This window comes from Nomascus leucogenys, chromosome 10 (assembly GCF_006542625.1).
Source record: "Nomascus leucogenys isolate Asia chromosome 10, Asia_NLE_v1, whole genome shotgun sequence".
Lineage (NCBI taxonomy): Eukaryota > Metazoa > Chordata > Mammalia > Primates > Hylobatidae > Nomascus > Nomascus leucogenys.
The window spans coordinates 52014118-52035423 of record NC_044390.1 but is presented as its reverse complement, the minus strand read 5'-3'; the positions used below and the strand labels follow the sequence as shown (position 1 = coordinate 52035423).

The following is a 21306-nucleotide window of genomic DNA, read 5'->3' as shown; positions in this document are numbered from 1 at the left end:
GACAGCCCCACATCCCTTCTCTGGGTCACCAAGGCCTCAATATGCCCCTCCCTGTGTGTGACCTCTATGCAAAGTCACCTGCATACCTGTGGCAGATGCTGTCATCACCATGGGCTCCCCGCCCTCCCATTTCCTCAAACTGGTTTTCCTCTGAGGTTTCCCTGCCCGTCTGACCTCCTGGCACTCCCTCATGGTGCGTTTCTTTCACCTGCCCTCTCAGTTGGGACTCCACCTTCCCCTGATTTTTGGTCTCTTCCATCCTGCTTTTGGACTTTTCCTGGGACACTTGTATTTCTTCTCTTTTTCCTCCTTTTCTTTTTTTTTTTTTTGAGACAGAGTTTCACTCTGTCACCCAGGCTGGAGTGTGACATGATCTCGGCTCACTGCAGCCTCCACCTCTCAGGTTCAAGAGACTCTTCTGGCTCATCCTTTTCAGTAGCTGGAACTACAGGCATGCGCCACCATGCCTAATTTTTGTATTTTTAGTAAAGACTGGGTTTCACCATGCGTTGACCAGGCTGGTCTCGAACTGCTGGCCTCAAGTGATCTGCCCGCCTTGGCCTCCCAAAGTGCTGGGATTTGGGATTACGGGCGTGAGCCACCGAGCCTGGCCTCCTTCTCGCTTTCCTTTCTCCTCCCAGACCTTTGCTCCCCTCTCAGTCCTGCTCCTCTCTCCCTCCTGCGCGGCCCCCACCCTGCACCCGGGCAGGTGCCACAGGGACATGCAAGGCAGCTACCACCCTGCACACGCCCGAGTCCCAAACCACTCGGACAGTGTTTGTAAAAATCGGCGTGCTCCTTTATTTGTTCAGAAGAGCAGCCAGCATCACCCTCACCACTCAAACCTGGCACACAGGCTTCAGAAACAATGGCCTTGGGACCCTCATGCTGCTGGGCCCAGGAGAGACAGTTCTGAGGCAGAAACTCGGCGTCCAAGGGAGGCCGCGGCTCAGGCACTGTGGTGAAGGGAACGCCGGGGAGTCCGGCCCCATCTTGCAGCTGAGGACACGGGGGCACACACAGAGAGGGCGGGCTAGTGTCCCGCTGCCCCAGGACCAGACCTCAGGGCCCCAGGAAGGTCTGCAGGCAGCTAGGAGCCTGCCAAGTGCTGGTGGAAGTAGAGGCCAAACAGGCTGGAGAGCAGCTGGCAGGCAGCCGTCCACCAGATGAGGTAGGCCAGGACGCCACGGAGGAAGAGGGGCGTAAGCAGGCCACCCAGAGCCCCGGCGATCCGCGCTGCAGTCTGCTGGACTTCGTCCTCCCCGGAGCCGATGGGGGCAGCGCTGTCTGAGGATGGGTCGGGGGATAGTAGAGGAGCTGGGCCCAGGCCCCAGGAATAGCCTCCTAGGAGAAGAGGATGAAGCGAGGTATGAGTGGAGAAACAGGGGAGGGGGCGAGGGACAGGGCTGGCCTGGGGGTCCGGGCCCATTCCTCCAGACACTCCCACCCCTGTCTCAGACTCCACCTCCTGCCCAACCTCTACCCCCTCAGGCGCTGCCCCCTGTCCAAGGCAAGCCCTACCTTAGGCCCCACCTCCTGCTCAGATCCTGCCTCACTACGTGCCCTGCCCCTTCCCCAGGCCCCACCTCCTGCCAAGACCCAACCCCTTCCCAGGCTCCACCTCCTAAGGCAAACCCCATCCCAAACTCCACCTCCTGCTCAGACCCTGCCTCACCACAGTCCCCGCCTCCTCCTCCGGGCCCCTCCAGACTCCACCTCCACTCGTTTTATCTTCCAGCCCCGCCCCTCCTCCACTCCCACACCGTAGCATCTCACCCAGCGTCTTAAGCAGAAGTGTGCAGTTGAGGGTGAGGATGAGCGGCGTCAGGTACTGCAAGCTCACCACGGTCACATAGCAGTAGACTCGGACCACCTGTGGGCAGGTAGCGGGGGTGGCTGCAGCAGGAGGCCTTCTGGGTTTGGGACGACTCCACGCCCAAAGGACCAGGAACCCCATCCTGAGCCCCAAGTTCCCGCTGGCCTAGGTCATCGGGGCGTCCATACCCTCCGCTGGATTTCACGGGCTTCGATGCGGCCAGCCTCCCTTCGCAGCTGCTCCACGCGGGCCTTGGCCAGGCACAGGTAGGCCTGCAGGTGGGGCCGGGTCACCGCCAGCCGCAGCAGGCACAGCACCACCAGCAACCAGAGGCGCCCGGAGTCGAAGGCAGAGTCGGACAGCCTGTGCGGAGAGGGGCGGCGGCAAGGGACTAAGAAGGCCGCCTCCGACCCCCCAGAATCTTCCCCAGGCTCCTCCCTGAATCTCAGAGGCTGGGGCACCCAGGGGAGTCCCAGTTACCTCCTAGCCCCACCCAATACGCACAGGGAGAAACGCGTCTCCCCAAACGGCGGCTGGTGCAAGAAGTCCCGTGCAATGGGCCTTGTCCAGAGCCACAGGATGAACAGAGGAGACAGGAAGCTGGTGTGCAGGAGGAACCTGGGGGGTGAGGGCATGAGAGAGTGAGGCCTGGGCACCCCCTCTCCTCCAGTCTCTCCCTTAAGCTTCCTAATCCCCCCACCCACCAAGCGACCCACTTAACTGCAGCATGGGCCGGTCCTCCGACATGGTCAGCGCGTCCCGGTGGGTCTGGGCCAGCCGCAGGCCTGGGAAGGTGAGGAAGGCACCCAGCACAGAGCCCACCACCGCCAGCCCCATGCGGATAGCCAGCTTGGCCACAGGGAGCCTAGGAGAACACCAGGTCACGAGCCTGCCTGGGGGACCCTGGGAGGGTCCCAGCCTGCCCTTGCCCCTCTCCCCCCTTCCCAGGACTCACGCCCAGTCCCAGCCCTGCTTCTTCAGAAGTGGCTCTAAGTTCTGGGTCATGCTGGCCAGACCTGGGGACAATAAGAAGAGGACCGAGTAGAGTGAATTCCTAGGGTCTCTAAGGCCACTCTGTTCCCTAACCCCCCATCCCTCAGGCATCCGTTTGCTCCCCAAGTAGGAATGCACAAGGGTCTGCCAGGCCCTGAGCCAGGCACAAGGACAATTTTGTGCTCTAGTTACACAGCACTCTTCATAAGAAACAAGGTTGGAGCGGTGGCTCACGCCTATAGTCCCAGCACTTTGGGAGGCCGAGGCAGGCGGATCACCTGAGATCAGGAGTTTGAGACCAGCCTGGCCAACATAGTGAAACCCCATCTCTACTAAAAATACAAAAATTAGCCGGGCGTGGTAGCGGGTGCCTGTAATCCCAGCTACTTGAGAGGCTGAGGCAGTAGAATGGCTTGAACATGGGGAGCGGAGGTTGCGGTGGGCCGAGACTGCACCATTGCACTCTAGCCTGGGGGATAAGAGTGAAACTCAGTCTCAAAGAAAAAGAAACAGAATGTACCAGGCAGACACTCCTGATTGGGCTGGGAACATTCAGGGGTATCTGTTGAGCCTGAGCTCCCTAGGTTATAGAAGGAATCTAGAGGGGGATGAAGGACTCCTGCAGGAGAAAACCAAAGTCCTCCTGGAGGAAAGAATCCTCAATTCAGGACCCAAGATTTTCCAAAAATTAAGAGCAGGGCTGGGTGCAGTGGCTCGCACCTGTAAGTCTCAGCACTTTGGGAGGCCAAGGTGGGTGGATGGTTTGAGCTCACAAGTTTGAGACCAGCCTGGGCAACATGGCAAAACCCCCACCTCTACAAAAAATACAAAACCAGGGGTGGTGGTGCACGCCTGTAGTCCCAGCTACTGTGAAGGCTGAGGTGGGAGGATGGGTTGAGCCCAGGATGTGGAGGTTACAGTGAGCTGAGATCATGCCACTGCACTCCAGCACAGAGCGAGACCTTGTCAAAAAAAAAAAAAAAAAGGAGCAAATTCATATGAGCTCACAGGCAAAATCACCAAATGCATAAGGAAACAAATCACCATAAAGGAGAGTTAACAGAAAAACAACAGTCAAGTTTAGGTCTCAAAGACTTCAGAAATTGGTGCTGTCAATTATGTGTTAAATGACTAAGGAAATGAAAGCTGTAATCACAGAACAGGTGACATCAGACTTCCTTCAGATGACTGGGTAGAGTTGCAAAGGAACCAAATTAAACTCTTCTAAAGGGAAAATGTAAGTATTGAAATAATAGGTTGTTAAACAGCACATTAGGAACAGCCAAAGAAGGAACTGATGAACTGGAAGACACATCTGAAGAAATCACTCAGATTCCAACTCAAAAAAAAAGTAGGTGAGAAATATGAAGAGAGGCTAAGAGATAAGGAAGACAGAACAGAAAGCCCAACGCAAATCAAATCAGAGCCCCAGAGGGAAGGGAGAGAAGGAATGAAGAATAAAAGGAATTGCTGGAAGAGAATGGTTGAGAAATTTGCAGAATGAAAGACACACACAAAGTATATCAAACCATGTAAATAAAAAGAAATCCATACCTAGACACAATGGAGTGAAACTGCAGAACACCAAAAACAAAAAAATCACAAAGCAGCCAGGGAGTTAAGACAGATCACCTATAAAGGAACAACAATTAGGCTGACAGCCAATGTCAACTGCAACAACAGAAAAGGAACAAATAGAAAGCAAAAAAGTAAGATGGTAGAAACAAAGTCAAATATGTCAGTAATCACAATAAATGTAAATAGACTAAACTTTAAAGTTAAATGACAAAGACTGTCAGACTACATTGAAAATATCCAGCTGCATGTTTTTTAAAGGATGATATACCTTGACATAAAGTCACTGGAAGATTGAAAGTAAAGGGATGTTAAAAAGATACAGCAAATACTAATCAAAAGAACGCAAGCTAGAAAGGCTATACTACTACCAGCCAAACTAGACTAAGAAGTAGTATTAGAATAGGCCAGGCACGGTGGCTCACACCTGTAATCCCAGCACTTTGGGAGGCCAAGATGGGTGGATCACAAGGTCAGGAGTTCGAGACCAGCCTGGCCAACATGGTAAAACCCTTCTCTACTAAAAATACAAAAATTAGCTGGGCGTGGTGGCGGGTAATACCAGCTACTTGGGAGGCTGAGGCAGGAGAATTGCTTGAACCCAGGAGGTGGAGGTTGCAGTGAGCCGAGATCACGCCATTGCACTCCAGCCTGGCCAACAAGAGCAAAACTCTGTCTCAAAAAAAAAAAAAAAAAAAAAAAGTAGTATTAGAAGATAGAAGGGTTCCATACAACATGATAAAATGGCTGATTCACCAGGAAAATGTAGCAGTTCTAAATCTGTGAACACCTTGTGAATAGGCTGCAAAATATATAAAGAAAACACTGACAGAATTGATAGGGAAATTGAGAGCTCTATTGTCCCAGAGGGAGATTAACTTCTGCTGACTGATAAGTCACAGACAAAAGGTTAGGCAAGATGGAGATTTGAATTTATTAAACTCATAGAGCCAGGGAATATGTCCTTCAATTAGAACATGTGAAAAAAGGCAAACAACAACAACAACAACAGAATATGTCCTTCAAGAAAACATGGAATAGTTACAAAATCTGATCACATTCCAGGCCATAGGCCAAATCTTACCAAATTTTAAAGAAATTATTTCAAATAGACCATCTGTGCAATTGAGCTAGAAATAAATATGTATTTTTTAAAGGTCTATGTTTGAAAAATTTAAAAATATTTAATAATCCATAGGTCAAAGCATAGCAAGACCCCATCTCTACAGAAATCAGAAGGGAAATGTTAAAACACCCCAAACAGAATAATAAAAAATATCAGTCAAAACTTGGGTGAACTGCCAGGCATTGATGGCTCACACCTGTAATCCCAGCACTTTGGGAGGCCGAGGTTGGTGGATCACCTGAAGTTAGAAGTTTGAGACCAGCCTGGCCAACATGGTAAAACCCCATCTCTACTAAAAATACAAAAATTAGCCAGGCATGGTGGTGTGCACCTGTAATCCCAGCTACTCAGGAGGCTGAGGCAAGAGAATCGCTTGAACCCAGGAGGCAGAGGTTGCAGTGAGCTGAGATTGCACAATTGCACTCCAGCCTGGGTGACAAGAGCAAAACTCCATCTCAAAACAAAAACAAAAACAAAAAAAAACTAGGTGAACAAAAGTGAGACCTGGTAAAATATATATAGCATTAAATGCTATATATGCTATAAAATTAGCAAAGACTGAAAATTTATGAGCCAAGTAGCTAACCGAGAAATTGGAAACGAGAAAAGGAGGTACGTCAGTACTGTTCTAAAATCCAGAGGTCCTAGCCACACCAAAGGGGAAGGATCAGACAGGACAAAAGAAAACCAACAAGAATCTGCAATTCAATAAAAATATAATTCTTTAGCAAGGTTAGTCCATGGAGACACTCAAATTTGACCCCTATATGATAACACAGAAATTAATGTCACTGTCCATCAGCAACAGTGAGGAGTTTAGGAGCTTATATGAAATGTAAAAGTTGAAATATTTTATTTTATTGATTGATTTTTAAGATGGAGTCTTGCTCTTGTCGCCCAGGCTAGAGTGCAATGGTGTGATTTCGGCTCACTGCAACCTCCGCCTCCAGGGTTCAAGCGATTCTCCTGCCTCAGCCTCCCAAGTAGCTGGGATTACAGGTTCACACCACCTCACCCAGCTTTTTTTTTTTTTTTTTGAAATGGAGTGTTGCTCTGTTGCCCAGGCTGGAGTGCAGTGGCGTGATCTCAGCTCACTGCAAGCTCCGCCTCCTGGGTTAACGCCATTCTCCTGCCTCAGCCCCCCGAGTAGCTGGGACTACAGGTGCCCGCCAACACGCCTGGCTAATTTTTTGTACTTTTAGTAGAGACGGGGTTTCACTGTGTTAGCCAGGATGGTCTCGATCTTCTGACCTCGTGATCCACCCGCCTCGGCCTCCCAAAGTGCTGGGATTATAGGCGTGAGCCACCGCACCCAGCCTACTTTTTGTATTTTTCACTAGAGATGGGGTTTCACTATGTTGACCAGGCTGGTCTGGAACTCCAGACCTCAGGCAATCTACTCACCTCAGCCTCCCAAAGTGCTAGGATTACAGGGGCGAGCGACCACGCCTGGCCGAAATATTTTAGAAGAAAATATAGAATGACTGGCCGGGGGCGGTGGCTTATGCCTGTAATCCCAGCACTTTGGGAGGCTGAGACGGGCGGATCACGAGGTCAGGAGATCGAGACCATCCTGGCTAACACAGTGAAACCCGGTCTCTACTAAAAATACAAAAAATTAGCCGGGCGTAGTGGCGGGCACCTGTAGTCCCAGCTACTTGGGAGGCTGAGGCAGGAGAATGGCGTGAACCCGGGAGGCGGAGCTTGCAGTGAGCCGAGATCGCCCACTGCACTCCAGCCTGGGGTATAGAGCGATACTCCGTCTCGAAAAAAAAAAAAAAAGAAAAAAAAAAGAAAATATAGAACGACTTTCTGATTTTAGGGAAGGATATTTTTCAAGACAAATATCAACTAAAATAATCAACTTCCATTTTTTCAAGACACTAGAGGTTATGCTTACAACTACATTCGATGGCTCAGCAAAGAAAGTGTGATGCATGTATGCAGATAGAAAATAATGCAAATAGTGGTCAAATGAAAAGAAAAGAAGAATTGGCAATGAAGTGGAGAAATTTGGAACACTTGTGCACTGCTGCTAGGAATACAAAATATAAAATGGGCCGGGCACAGTGGTACACACCTGTAATCCCAGCACTTTTGGAAGGCCGAGGCTGGCAGATTGCTTGAGTTCAAGAGTTCGAGACTAGCCTGGGCAACATGGCAAAATCCGTCTCTATTAAAAACACAAAAATTATCTGGGTGTGGTCAGGCGCGGTGGCTCACACCTGTAATCCCAGCACATTGGGAGGCCAAAATGGGCAGATCACCTGAGGTCAGGAGTTCAAGACCAGCCTGGCCAACATGGCGAAACCCCATCTCTACTAAAAATGCAAAAATTAGCCAGGCATGGTGGCGCACACCTGTAATCCCAGCTACTAGGGAGGCTGAGGCAAGAGAATCACTTGAGCCCGGAAGGTGGAGGTTGCAGTGAGCCAAGATCATGCCACTGTACTCCTGCCTGGGTGACAGAGCAAGACTCTGTCTCAAAAAAAAAAAAAAAAATTATTAGCTGGGTGTGGTGGTGGGCACCTGTAGTCCCAGCTACTCGGGAGCCTGAGGCATGAGAATCACTTGAATCCGGGAGGCAAAGGTTGCAGTGAGTGGAGATCATGCCACCACTGCACTCCAGCCTGGGCAACAGAATGAGACTCTGTCTCAAAAATAAAATAAAATGGTTCAGCTGCTGTATAAAACGGTATGGCAGTTCCTCAAAAAATTAAAAATAGAATTATCATATAATCTAGCAGTTCCACTTCTGGATATATACCCTCCAAAATTGAAAATGGGGTCTCAAAGAGATACTTGTACCCTCAGGTTCACAGCAGTATTAGTCAAAAAGCCAAAAGTTGGAAACAAGCCATGCATTCATCTGTGGACAAATAAGGAAAATGTGTTCCACCCAGACAATGAAATAGTGTTCAGTCTTTTCTTTTTTTTGGAGACAGAGTCTCACTTTGTCACCCAGGCTGGAGTGTAGTGGTGTGATCCCAGCTCACTGCAACCTCTGCCTCCTGGGTTCAAGCAATTCTCCTGCCTCAGCCTCCCGAGTAGCTGGGACTACAGGCATGTGCCACCACGCCCAGTTAATTTTGTATATTTAGTAGAGACAGGGTTTCACCATGTTAGCCAGGCTGATCTCGAACTCCTGACCTCAGGTGATCCACCCACCTCGGCCCCCCAAAGTGCTGGGATTACAGGCGTGAGCCACCGCGCCCAGCGTGTTCAGTCTTAAAAATGGAATTCTGGCTGGGCCCAGTGGCTCACACCTGTCATCCCAGCACTTTGAGAGGCTGAGGTGAGAGGACTGCTCAAGGCCAGGAGTTTCAGACCAACCTAAGAAGCATAGCAAGACCCCATCTCTACAGAAAAAAATAAAAATTAAAAATTAGCCAGGCGTGGTGGCACATGCCTGTGGTCCCAGCTACTTGGAAGGCTGAGGTGGGAGGATCACTTGAGCCCTGGTGGTCAAGGCTGCGGTGAGTTGTGATTGCAACACTGCACTCCAGCCTAGGTGACAGAGTGAGATCCTGTCTCAAAAAAAGAAAAAAAAAAAAACTTTAACACCTGCCACAACATGGATATGCCTTGAGGACATTGTGCTAACTGAAACGAGCCCATCACAAAAGGACAAATACTGTATGATGCCACTTATATGAGGAACCCAGAGTGGTCACATTCACAGAGACAGGACGTAAAATGGTGGGTGTCAGGGGCTGCAGAAGGAGGAACAGGGAGTTAGTGTTTAACGGGCTGGAGTTTCAGTTTTGCAAGAGCAAAGAGTTGTGGAGATGGACGATGGTGACGGTTGCACAACAATCTAAATAGACTTTTTTTTTTTTTTTTTTTTGAGATGGAGTCTTGCTCTGTCACCCAGGCTGGAGTGCAGTGGCGCATTCTCGGCTCACTGCAAGCTCCGCCTACCGGGTTCACGCCATTCTCCTGCCTCAGCCTCCCAAGCAGCTGGGACTATAGATGTGCGCCACCACGCCTGGCTAATTTTTTGTATTTTTAGTAGAGACGGGGTTTCACCATGTTAGTCAGGATGGTCTCGATCTCCCGACCTCGTGATCTGCCTGCCTCGGCCTCCCAAAGTGCTGGGATTACACATGTGAGCCACCATGCCTGGCCTACATTTTTTTTTTTTTTTTTGAGACGGAGTTTCACTCTTGTTGCCCAGGCTGGAGTACAATGGCTCGATCTTGGCTCACCACAACCTCCGCTTCCCGGGTTCAGGCAATTCTCCTGCCTCAGCCTTCCAAGTAGCTGGGATTACAGGCATGTGTCACCACGCCTGACTAATTTTGTATTTTTAGTAGAGACAGGGTTTCTCCATGTTGATCAGGCTGGTCTCGAATTCCCGACCTCAGGTGATCAGCTTGCCTCAGCCTCCCGAAGTGCTGGGATTACAGGCATGAGCCACCATGCTCGGCCATCTAAATATACTTAATGCCTCTGAGCTGCACATTTAAAAATGGTTTAGGTGGTGAATTTTGTTTTGTCTATTTTACCACAATGAAAAAAAATTCAAAGAGAAAAAAGATACAAAGATGGGCAACAATGTGAACAGGTATTTCACAGAAATTTCACAGAAGAGACATGAATCATGAATAAACAGGAAAAGGTGCTCAACTTCCCTGGTAATCAGAGAAATGCATGTAAAGGCCACAGAGGGCATCATTCCACGTGACGAGGGCTAGGTTGGCAAAAATCAAGCCCTATCCACGGATCTTGATTCATTTAAACCTTACTGCCCCCCTGGGAGATTGGTGCAGTCACTACCCCACCTACTTATTATTTGAGGGGTAGGTTTGCAGGTACTCATATTATTATTTTGCTTTATAATTGACATACACATCTTCTTTGTATATATCAAACATATATAATTTAAAAAACTGAAAGGCAGGGAGAATTAGAGAAGGTAAAACTCAAGTGGTCAGCAGGGTCATGTGGGCCACGGTGAGGACTATGGTCTTTCTCCTAAGACCCAGGGAGTGTGGTGCCAGGCAGAGAAATGATGAGGTCCAAATTATATGTTAAAAGGATCATTTAAGAGGCCGGGCACGGTGGCTCACACCTATAATACCAACACTTTGGGAGGCTGAGGCAGGGAGATCGCTTGAGCTCAGGCGTGTGAGACAAGCCTGGGCAACATAGTGAGACCCTGTCTCAATAAAAATAAATAAATAAATATTTTTTTTAAGAAATGAAAAAAGAGGCCACACACAGTGGCTCATACCTGTAATCCCAGCACTTGGGGAGGCTGAGGCGGGCGGATCACCTGAGGTCAGGAGTTTGAGACCAGCCTGGCCAACATGGTGAAGCCCCATCTTTACTAAATATACAAAAATTAGCCAGGCGTGGTGGTGCACACCCATAATCCCAGCTTGGGAGGCTGAGGCAGGAGAATCACTTGAATGCAGGAGGTGTAGGTTGCAGTGAGCCGAGATCGTGCCACCGAACTCCTGCCTGGGTGACAAAAGTGAAACTCCATCTCAAAAAAAAAAGAAAACAGAGCTATAGCCATGAGTGTCCATCAGAGACAGTGAGAAAGGGAATGTCCTGTCTTCCCCAAAGCCCAACAAGGTTCAGGAGCTGAGATGGTCACTAATGGGGACTGCCTTCACCCCAGGAGCCCACTCCTTTGCCTACTCGTGCTGGACACCGAGCCAGTTAAACCATCTTTGTCAGATTACATGAGGGAGTGACAGCTGCGGTGGCCCCACGTTGGGGGCTGCACTTACCAGGCTCCAGGCCCAGCTCGAGGGTCTCCTCCCGCACCACCTGCACCAGCATGGCCAGCAGCAGGAAGAGGAAGGCAAAGGTAAGGCAGACAGAGCGCTCACCCCCCTCCTCGGCACTGAAGTACAGCCGTGTCACTGTCAGGAACATCTTGCTGGAGGCTGGAGCTAAGGAGGCCTCAGGTGCCACTGCCCCACTCTGCCCATTTCACCACACCCCATCTGGGACCCCGCAACTCCAGGGAACAAGCACTGCTGCACAAATAGGCCTTGGGGATGACCTAGAGGAGTTCAGTTTTGGGGTGCTGGATCCCAGATCTGGATGTGGGCTGGAGGTTCCTGTTGAGTGGGAGATGGCCTCATCAGGCCACCATGTCTGTTCAGCCTCCCGCCCTGGGTGACCCTGCCTCTTTCACCCACCTCACCTACTTCACATCCCTTGGAAAAGCAATCAGATATAGAAGGGCTTCATCTCCAATCTGCCCTCAAAATGCAGCATGGGGGCCAGACACGGTGGCTCATGCCTGTAATCCCAGCACTTCGGGAGGCCAAGGCAGGAGGATCACTTGAGCCCAGGAGTTCAAGACCAGCCTGGGTAACATAGTGAGACCCCCATCTCTACAAAAAATAATTAAAAATTAGCTGGGCATGGTGGTAGCCCCTGTGGTCCTGGCTACTGGGGAGCCTGAGGTGGGAGGATAGCTTGAGCCCAGGAGTTTGAAGCTGCAGTGAGCCCTGATTGCACCACTGCATTCCAGCCTGCACAACAGAGGGATACCTTGTCTCAAAAAACAACAACAACAACAAGAACAACAAAAACAGGCCAGGCGCAGTGGCTCATGCCTGTAATCCCAGCACTTTGGGAGGCTGAGGCAGATAGATCACCTGAGGTCAGGAGTTTGAGACCAGCCCTGACCAACATAGTGAAACCCAGACTCTACTAAAAATACAAAAATTAGTCGGGCGTGGTGGCGCACGCGTGTAATCCCAGCTACTTGGGAGGCTAAGGCAGCAGAATCACTTGAACCCAGGAGACGGAGTGAGCCTAAGTCATGCCACTGCACTCCAGCCTGGGAAACAAGAGCAAAACTCCATCTCAAAAAAAAAGAAAAAAAAGCACGGGAATTTGGGGGACCAGTGGATTTTGAGACAGGTTTCCCTCTCCAAAAGTCACAGGAGTAGCATTCTTCCTGTGCTTCCTCAGACTTGGGTCCCCAAAGTCATGTGTTTGCTCTCTTTGGGAGGCCAAGGCAGGAGAATCACTTGAAGCTGGTCAGGACCAGCCTAGGCAACAAAGCAAGATCCTGTCTCAACAACAAATATATATATATGTACATACATACATACGTGTGTGTGTGTGTATATATATATGTATACATACATATATATACACACACACAATTTTTGGGGGGGACGGAGTTTCGCTCTTGTCACCCAGGCTGGAGTGCAATAGCGTGATCTTGGCTCACTGCAACCTCCACCTCCTGGGTTCAAGCGATTCTCCTGCCTCAGGCTCCTGAGTAGCTGGGATTACAGGTATGCGCCACCACCCTTGGGAAATTTTTGTATTTTTAGTAGAGAAGGGGTTTCTCAATGTTGGTCAGGCTGGTCTTGAACTCCTGACCTCAGGTGATCCACCTGCCTCGGCCTCCCAAAGTGCTGGGATTACAGGCATGAGCCACTGCACCTGGCTAATTTTTGTATTTTTCGTAGAGATGGGGTTTCACCATGTTGGCCAGGCTGGTCTCGAACTCCAGACCTCAGGTGATCCGCCTGCCTCAGCCTCCCAAAGTGCTGGGATTACAAGCTTGAGCCACTGTGGCTGGAGTATATATTTTTTAAAATTTTGCCAAGGGACCATATCTTTCTTGACCCTGATTGCGGACTGGCCTGGTGATTTCCTTAAACAAGGAGAATGTGGTAGAAAGAACAGGGATGGGGTGGGTGACTTTGGGCAAGGCACTCCCTCTTGCCTCCTGGCATTTCTACTGCCACCAAAGGGCATGACCATGTGGAGTGGAGATGAACCGACCTGCTGAGCCCAGCCCAGTCTGTCCACCCACAGAGCCAGAGCACATAAAATGTCTGCTTCATGCCACCAAGCTTGGGGAAGTTTGTGGCACAGCAGGTGAAAACTGCCACACCAGTTTAGGGGAACCAGGGAAGCTCAGGTCCTGCTCCCACCCACCCCACTGGCAGGGAGCAGAGAGGAAGGATACATGGAGAAGGCCACCGTGAGCAGACACCAGAACACGGCGATGTTAGTCTCCTTGGCTGGGCCCAGCATGTAGTAGTAGGCCTCCGTGAAGAGGTACACGCCGCCCGAGTACACAGCAAAGTCCACAAACCACTGGTACTCCAGGAAGAAGCGCAGGACTGCAGGGGGCACTCTGCTAAGCCCTGGGGCCCAGCTCGCTCCCCTCCCCATAGAACACTCTTCCTTCAAATCCTCCCCACCCCCATGAGGGTGTGGGGACCTTCAGGGCTGAAGGAGCAGAGTTTAGGGATGGGACTGGGCTATTACCCAGGGCATCCACAGTCGTGAGGGGGCAGGTCTCCAGCTGGAACGGGGCATCTCGGGGCACAGACAGTGGCTTCTCCTCACTAAGGCCATTGGCCCACCTGGGAGGATGGTGACAAGCAAGGGGGACAGTGAGCATGCATTCCACTGGGGCCAGCCACTCTCAGAGCTCAGAGCAGCTGGCGTGGAGACCATCTCTTCCCACAGCCTCGGCTCCTCTGCATAATGGGATGTGCCAACCCCCACCCCGGCCACAGGACTGGCTAGAGTAAACTGCCAGGAAACAGATGCTAACTTGACAGTGACTATCTCCTTGGACTAGGGTCTCCCGGTTCACCTGTGCCCAATCAGCGCCTGGAAGTATGGGTGGGCCAGTCCTGTGTCCGTGAGCCCGGAGCCCCCTCAGCAGGGGTGAGGCCGTTCCTGGGGAGAAGCCACCCTCTCAAGGCTGGGGATGGGGCCCAGCTCACTCACCGCTCTTTCCTGCCTCTGGGCCTAGGCTTCCCCGCCAGGGCCCGAAGCTCCTCCTCAGACGGGTGCTTGTATCGGAACAAACTGAGAGCAAGGACAGGCAGTCAGGGAAGCTCAGGCATGGGGTTGGGAGGTTGAGGCAGTGAACCTCAAATCCAGGGATTCTAGTTAGAGGGTAGCCTAGGCCAGGGGAACACTGGGAGGTAGGTGAGGGTACAGCATGGGGAAATTCTGGGGAAATCGTGAGGCCAACAGATCTAGGCTGAGTGGGCTCAGGGGGCTTGGATACTCCTGAATCTGCTGGCTAACTCTCCTGGGGAAGCCAGGTGTGTGCAACTTTTATTTTCTTTTTCCTTTTCTTTTTGAGACAGAGTCTCGCTCTGTCACCCAGACTGGAGTGCAGTGGCATGATCTTGGCTCACTGCAACCTCCACTTCCCGGGTTCAAGTGATTCTCCTGCCTCAGCCTCCCGAGGAGCTGGGACTACAGGCATGCGCCACCATGCCCAGCTAATTTTTGTATTTTTAGTAGAGACAGGGTTTCCCTATGTTGGCCAGGCTGGTCTCAAACTCCTGACCTCAAGTGATCCACCCGCCTCGGCCTCCCAAAGGGCTGGAATTACAGGTGTGAGCCACCTTGCCTGGCCTTTGTTTTTGTTTTTGTTTTTGAGAGAAGGCCTTGGTCTGTCGCCCAGGCTGGAGTACAGTGGCACCATCTCAGCTCACTGCAGATTTGACCTTCTGAGCTCAAACGATCCTCCCGCCTCAGACTCCTGATTAGCTGGGATCACAGGTGTAAGCCACCATACCTGGCTAATTTTTAAAATATTTTGTAGAGACAGGGTCTTGCCATGTTGCCCAGGCTGGTCTCAAACTCCTGAGTCAAGTGATCCTCCCACCTTGGCTTCCCCCAGTGTTGGGATTATGGGCCTGAGCCATCATCTCTGACGTGTTTTTTTGCCTTTGTTTTTGTCACATACATTTTTCTCAGGAGAGAATTCAGTTGCCACCAGATTCTCAGAAAGCATCAGAGACCCGCGCAGGGACAAAAACCAGAGCGGGCAAGCTCTAGCAGGTGCAGGGGTGGAAGGAAGGCTGGGTTACAGGGAGGCAGGAAGAGTGAGGGACGCGGGGAGTATGGTGATGTTTCCACCCATGTGTACATCTGTCAAAACAAGTCCAACTGTGTACTTCAAATATACACAGTTTGTGTCAGGCATGGGGGCTCACGTCTGTAATCCCAGCACTTTGGGGGCCAAAGTGGTAGGATTGCTTGAGTCCAGGAGTTTGAGACCAGCCTGGGCAACTTAGCAAGACCCCATCTCTATTAAAAATTAAAAAATTATCTGGGCATGGTGGCACACACCTGTAGTCCCAGCTACTCAGGAGGTTGAGGCAGGAGTCACTTGAGCCCAGGAGGTTGAGGTTGCAGTGAGCTATGATCAGGCCACTGCACTCCAGACCGGGTAACAGAGTGAGACCCTGTCTCTAAAAAGAAAAAGAAAAAACAAATATGTGCAGCTTGTTGTACTTCAATTACACCTCAACAACGTTTTTCCCCCCACCACCCACCAATCAAAATCAAGGCTGTGCAATTTGTGGGGCGGGGCGTGGGGAGCCAGAAGGGGGCGTGACTCCGCGGGCCCCTCCCACCGCCGGGGCGGGGCTCACCTGCCGTTGCAGAGCAGCCAGCGCGCGAAGGAGCAGTGTGGCGCCAGCCTGTGCATGAGGGTGGCAGTGAGCAGGGTCACCACCAGCTGTACTCCGAGGACCGCCTGCGGGGAGGGGACATGACTGGCAGCACCTGCCAGAGGGTCACAAGCTCCCTCCCTCCGTAGGAACCCAGGCTATTTATAGAGAAGTCAGGCCGGATGGGGGAAGGGCGAGCCTCTTAGGCTCTAGCGGCTTCTTAGGGGAGAGTCCTGGGGTAAGCCTGGACTCACCTAGCCTGCCCCTGCCCTCCCACGTCAGAGATCAGCACCCACCCTCACCACCTAGCTGGAGTGTAGGGCAGTGGAGACCATGGGGTTTGCCTCCCGCCTCCGCTATGGATTCAGGTATAATATTAATTTCCCGGAGTCTCAGTTTTCTCATCTGGAAATGGGTGCTTCCTATGTAGTCTCCTGTATTCCTCACCACCACCTTCCAGCCCCTAACCACGAGCCCACCACACTCAGTGAAAGCGGCTCCCACTGCCTTCTGTACTCCGCACTCCCACTTAGGGAGCCACTGAGTCTCGGTTGAGCGTCTAGCTTTCTCCTTCACCTGGTAGCTCCTTCCCCTAAGTGTCTCCCACCTTAAATGATCCCTGATGGTTCCATCACCCTCCTCCCTCTCCTTCCCTTTATAATTAACCTCCTTGAAAGGGCGTCTATGCTCCTGGCCACCTCCTGTTTTGATGTGAAGACCTACATGTCTGAGTGGGGTGAGTTTATTTATTTTTATTTATTTATTTATTTATTTTTGGCAGGGGAGTGGTGGGGAGAACAGGGTCTTGCTCCGCCACCCAGGCTGGAGTGCAGTGGCACGCTGGGGTGCTCACTGCAGCCTCAACCTCCCAGGTTCAAGTGATTCTCCCACATCAGCCTCCCTAGTAGCTGGGATTACAGGCACCTGCCACTATACCCAACTAATTTTTGTCTATTTTGTAGAGACAGGGTTTCTCCATGTTGCCCAGGCTGGTCTTGAACTCCTAGGCCCAAGCAATTCTCCCGCCTTGGCCTTCCAAATGGTTGGGATTACAGGCATGAGCCACTGTGTCCGGCCTATTTTTATTTTTATTTTTAGAGATGGGGTCTTGCTACGTTGCCCAGGCTGGTCTCAAACTCCTGGGCTCAAGTGATCCTCCCACCTCAACCTACCGAGTAGTTAGGACTACAGTCATGTGCCAACACACCCAGCTATGACTGTTTTTTTTAATTAGGAATTTTCTCACCCAGTTCTTAATTCAGAACACATTTTCATATACTTATTTTTAAACGTTTTAGAAGAATCAGTCTGTGGTGAAGCTGGGTTTTCCTACTTGAATGCAGTAAATACCCATTTGCTGCCAGTAATTACATAATTATGTAAAATTATGTGCTCAGGAGAGCTGTCTACTAGTGTTCTGGTATTATCATCAAAATGAAATACAGTTTATTTAATAGTAAAATTAATTATTAAAATAATCCTTTAATCAGGCATAAATAAGCTAAATTTAGTCGGAAAAACCCTAACGTGATGGGTACCGGCCCTAGCACGGTAATTCAAAATGACTGCTGAGGCCAGGTGCGGTGTCTCATGCCTGTAATCCCAGCACGTTGGGAGGCTGAGGCGGGCTGATCACTTGAGGTCAGGAGTTTGAGACCAGCCTGGCCAACATGATGAAACCTTGTCTCTACTAAAAATACAAAAATTAGCCAGACATGGTGGCGGGCACCTGTAATCCCAGCTACTCGGGGGGCTGAGGCAGCAGAATTGCTTGAACCTAGGAGGCAGAGGTTGCAGTGAGCTGAGATTGCGCCACTGCACTCCAGCCTGGGCAACAGAGTGGGACTCTGTCTCAAAACAAAATAATAATAATAATAAAATACATAGAATAACAAACTAATAGGACATTTTCTCTGTGCCTGTGACTTGTAAACTGAGACCAGAAATCTTTTTTCAGTAATGAGGTTGGTAGCGCCATCTTTCTCATCTCTAAATCCTCAATTGCTCACCCTCCCTGGAACCCTAGTGCAGACTGGCTAGCTGGCTGGCTGGCTGGCACTTAAGGACCATGGGTGCCAGCCCATGGGCCCCTGCAAGCCAGTGGGCCAGGGCTGTTGAAGCCCCACCCTTCCCCTAGGACCCTGCCCTCCCACCCCCCAGTCTGTTTTTCTCCTCTCTCTCCGACCTCTCTCCTGTGACCTGCCGGGGTTTTAACCACCTAATCAGCCAACCTATCACAACCTCAGCACAGTGACACCTCCAGCCCAGACCTCTCTGCTGAGCTCAACCAGTAGCCTCCTCCAGGCTCTCCTGGGAGACCCCAACACCCATCATCCCATACCCTTCCAGGTGGTTCAGGCCCTTCCCAGTCTCACAGTCAGCCCCCAACTCGGTTCTGCACCCTGCAGGCATAGCTAGAGACCACCCCTCCACCTCCCCACGGCTCAGCTCTCTCCTCAGCCCTCCCTGCACCCAGGGAGTCTCAGAGGTCTTCCTGGACCTTTGGGCTCTTCATCAATGACCCCACCCCCCCCAAAACACCCCAAGGGAAAAGGTGGTGGAGGGGTGCATCCCTCCACCTAAGGCTCCCAGAGAGCTGTCCAGGGATGTTCTGATGGCCCTGCCCTCCACCCAGCCTCCTGTCTCAGGGTCAGGGCTCTGCAGATATCTCCAAGGATTTTCTGGAGTCTTCCATCAGCTCCTTCTTTTCTCTTCACTGGATTTACGATCCTCGAACCCAAGAACCCTGATAAAATCAATGCAACCTCCCTCCATCTCCTCATCGGGGAGCCCGTGTCCTCATCTCCTACGGCGTCCTGCACCTCCGCCTGGGACGACGCCCCACTTTCAATAATTCCGGCCATCAGTGCCCTTCTTTCAGGGCCATCTCCAGCGTCCCTCCTCGGGGATGGTCCCAGGCAGGGACCCTCCAGTTCCACGTCCCTCTCTCTGCCCAGGCCAGTCCCGTCAGGGTTGTGGGAGTCCCCCATCTCCCTGCACCAGCCTGACCCCCAGGGGCTGAGCTAAGTTTTAAGAACATACTCAATGGGTTGGACCCAGAGCCGCGTGAGACCTGAAGGTTCCAACTGTCCTGTCTCCCACTCTGAGAACCTTGCCCACCCTGAGGCCATCCAGACCCCCTGAGACCACCTCCCACGGCTTCCCCTGCCCGTTCCACACACCCCGATATAGCAGGGACCCCCGATGGATCCTGTTGGCGCGGCCCCCACGCTCCTGCAGGACCCCCGTCCCCAGAGTGGACCCCCAGCAGGACCCCACACCGCCTTAACCAGGTTCCAAATGTGCTGGGGTCCCCAGTCTCCTCTGTGGGACCACGACCCCTCAGCAGGACCCCTAAAAGGTCTCCAGAGAGCAGAATCCCCAGAACGCTTAGGGACTTCCAGTCCCCCTGCGTACGACCCCCGCCGACTCCCTCGGAGGTCCTGTAGCGAGAGCAGGGCCCCCAGAGAGAGGGACACGGCCTTCAGCGTGCCCCCGAATCCTTCAGAGCCTCCAATCCCCAAGAAGAGACCCCATTCCATTCCCTCAGTGTCTCCCTGCACCCCCTCGGCTGGATCCCGGCCCTGCAGAGCCCCCCACTTCGCAGGACGCTCGCTCACCATGACGCGTGCGAGAACGCGGTGCACTGACCCACCGGCCTGGGGCTCCGGGCACTCCGCGGGAACTCGACCAATTAGAGCCCGACTCTGGTCTGACGAGCATCCCGTGCGACCAATCAGCATGTTTTGAGCCGGCAAATCATCAGAGACGAGGAGGCCGCTCGCGTTGCATGCCGGAAATTGTGGTTCAGACACGCTGGTTCTGATCGATCAAAGTCAAGATTATGTCTGGGAGGCCTGCGTGGCCGACCTCTCTTAAGGCTGTCTTCTCTTACCTACAGTTATCTCAAAGGTTTGCAGCGAAAGCATTTATTCCCACCTAAGGGACGTTTCTGAGAGTAGAACTCCCTCCCCCCATCAAGAACATTGAATGGCTCCCACTTAGTAGACGAAGTACTTAGTACTTACTTAGTACTTACTCCTAAGTACTAAGTAGGCTAAGTACTCAGACTGAATTCAGACCCTTCTGCCTGACTTAAATCTGCTGCTAGCACTATTGTGCACCCTATAGTACAACTTGCACCCACCATGCTCTCTCATACCTCCAGGCCTTTGTAAATATCCTACATTCAAGAATGCCTCAATCTTAAAATAAAAACAAAACAAAACCAAAAAAGAATGCCTCAATCTTTTTCACCTGGCAAGTGCCTTATTCATCTCTATCAGCTAGGACTCTGGCTGTGCTCCACAAAATATCAACTAAAATGGGTTCAAGCAAAAAAGGAAAGTTTTTGGCTCATGTGACAGAAAATACTAGCCGTAGTGTCAGCTTCATGAATGGCTGGATCAAGGACCAAATGTCAGCTTCAGGGATCTGATGTTCTTTATTTCACCGCTAGGAGGAAAGGGCTTCTGGTGTTCGTGCCTGGGTTTTGCCATTTGTTTTTCTGTGGATGAGTGTGTCTGCCTGAGTGTAGATATATATTGGGTATGACCGAGTGTCTGAGCACCTTTATGGGGGTGGGTTCCTGTGTGTGGGGCCCGTGTAATTACCTTTTCATTTTTACATTTTATTATGTATTTATGTATTAATTTTTTTTTCTTGAGACGAAGTTTTGCTCTTGTTGCCCAGGTTGGAGTGCAATGGTGCAATCTCGGCTCACCGCAACTTCCGCTCCCGGATTCAAGTGATTCTCCTGCCTCAGCTGGGATTACAGGCATGCGCCACCACGCCTGGCTAATTTTGTATTTTTAGTAGAGACGAGGTTTCTCCATGTTGATCAGGCTGGTCTCGAACTCCTGACTTCAGGTCATCCGCCCACCTCGGCCTCCCAAAGCGCTGAGATTACAGGCGTGAGCCACAGGGCCTGGTTTATATTTTATTTTTTTAACCTTCGGCTGGCAAGTGCTGAATCCTAAGTGCACCATCCCACGCCACCTCGTGGTGGAGGGCAAAAGTGCAGTCTCCCTGGGATGGAGAAGCCGGCCCAGTCTCACTTGTGGCCTTGGGGGCTCCCAGCCTTAGAAAGCAGCCCATAGTTTAATGGACCTCACACTGGGTGCTTAGCCTGTGGGCACTAACGTCAGGGACTGGCCTGACTTCTTGTCCGCCGTGAGGGTGAGATCCAAAGGCTAGGAAGGCTCTTTCTCTCTGGCCATGCCTCAGTTTCCCCCAGGGTACCCGCTACCTTGACCCTTTTCCTCCTGCTCAGTCCCTGGTCCTGGTCCAGATGTATGGGGTTGGGGTGCCAGTGAGTAGGTAGTTCTTCAGCCCATGTGGAAGGACGTCCAGGGTCATCGTCGGTGAGGTCCTCAGAA

The 21306-nt window shown here is 51.4% G+C and overlaps 1 protein-coding gene across 5 annotated transcripts; it reads right to left on the bottom strand.

Annotated features, from left to right (window-relative positions):
* Positions 1-777: 777 nt before the first annotated feature.
* TMEM161A (transmembrane protein 161A) lies at positions 778-19622 on the bottom strand. 5 transcript variants are annotated; one of them, XM_030820357.1, is made up of 13 exons: positions 19549-19622; positions 15911-16014; positions 14244-14324; positions 13773-13870; positions 13468-13624; positions 11252-11403; positions 4656-4670; positions 2772-2832; positions 2538-2681; positions 2297-2434; positions 2005-2179; positions 1777-1873; positions 778-1344 (listed from the first exon to the last, which is right to left on the bottom strand). In XM_030820357.1, the coding sequence occupies exons 1-13, from the start codon at positions 19549-19551 to the stop codon at positions 1091-1093; spliced, it is 1479 nt and encodes a 492-aa protein (XP_030676217.1). In that variant the 5' UTR covers positions 19552-19622; the 3' UTR covers positions 778-1090. The 5 variants fall into 5 exon arrangements, with proteins under 5 accessions (XP_030676217.1, XP_030676219.1, XP_030676218.1 ...); XM_030820359.1 differs by having other exon boundaries at positions 2321-2434; XM_030820358.1 differs by lacking the exon at positions 4656-4670.
* Positions 19623-21306: the final 1684 nt, after the last annotated feature.

Coding starts and splice junctions, on each gene's coding strand:
- TMEM161A (XM_030820357.1), bottom strand. Junction 2,682..2,771: donor AAGCAGGGCTGGGACTGGGC/GTGAGTCCTGGG, acceptor GTGTTCTCCTAG/GCTCCCTGTGGCCAAGCTGG. Junction 2,180..2,296: donor GTATTGGGTGGGGCTAGGAG/GTAACTGGGACT, acceptor CTCTCCGCACAG/GCTGTCCGACTCTGCCTTCG.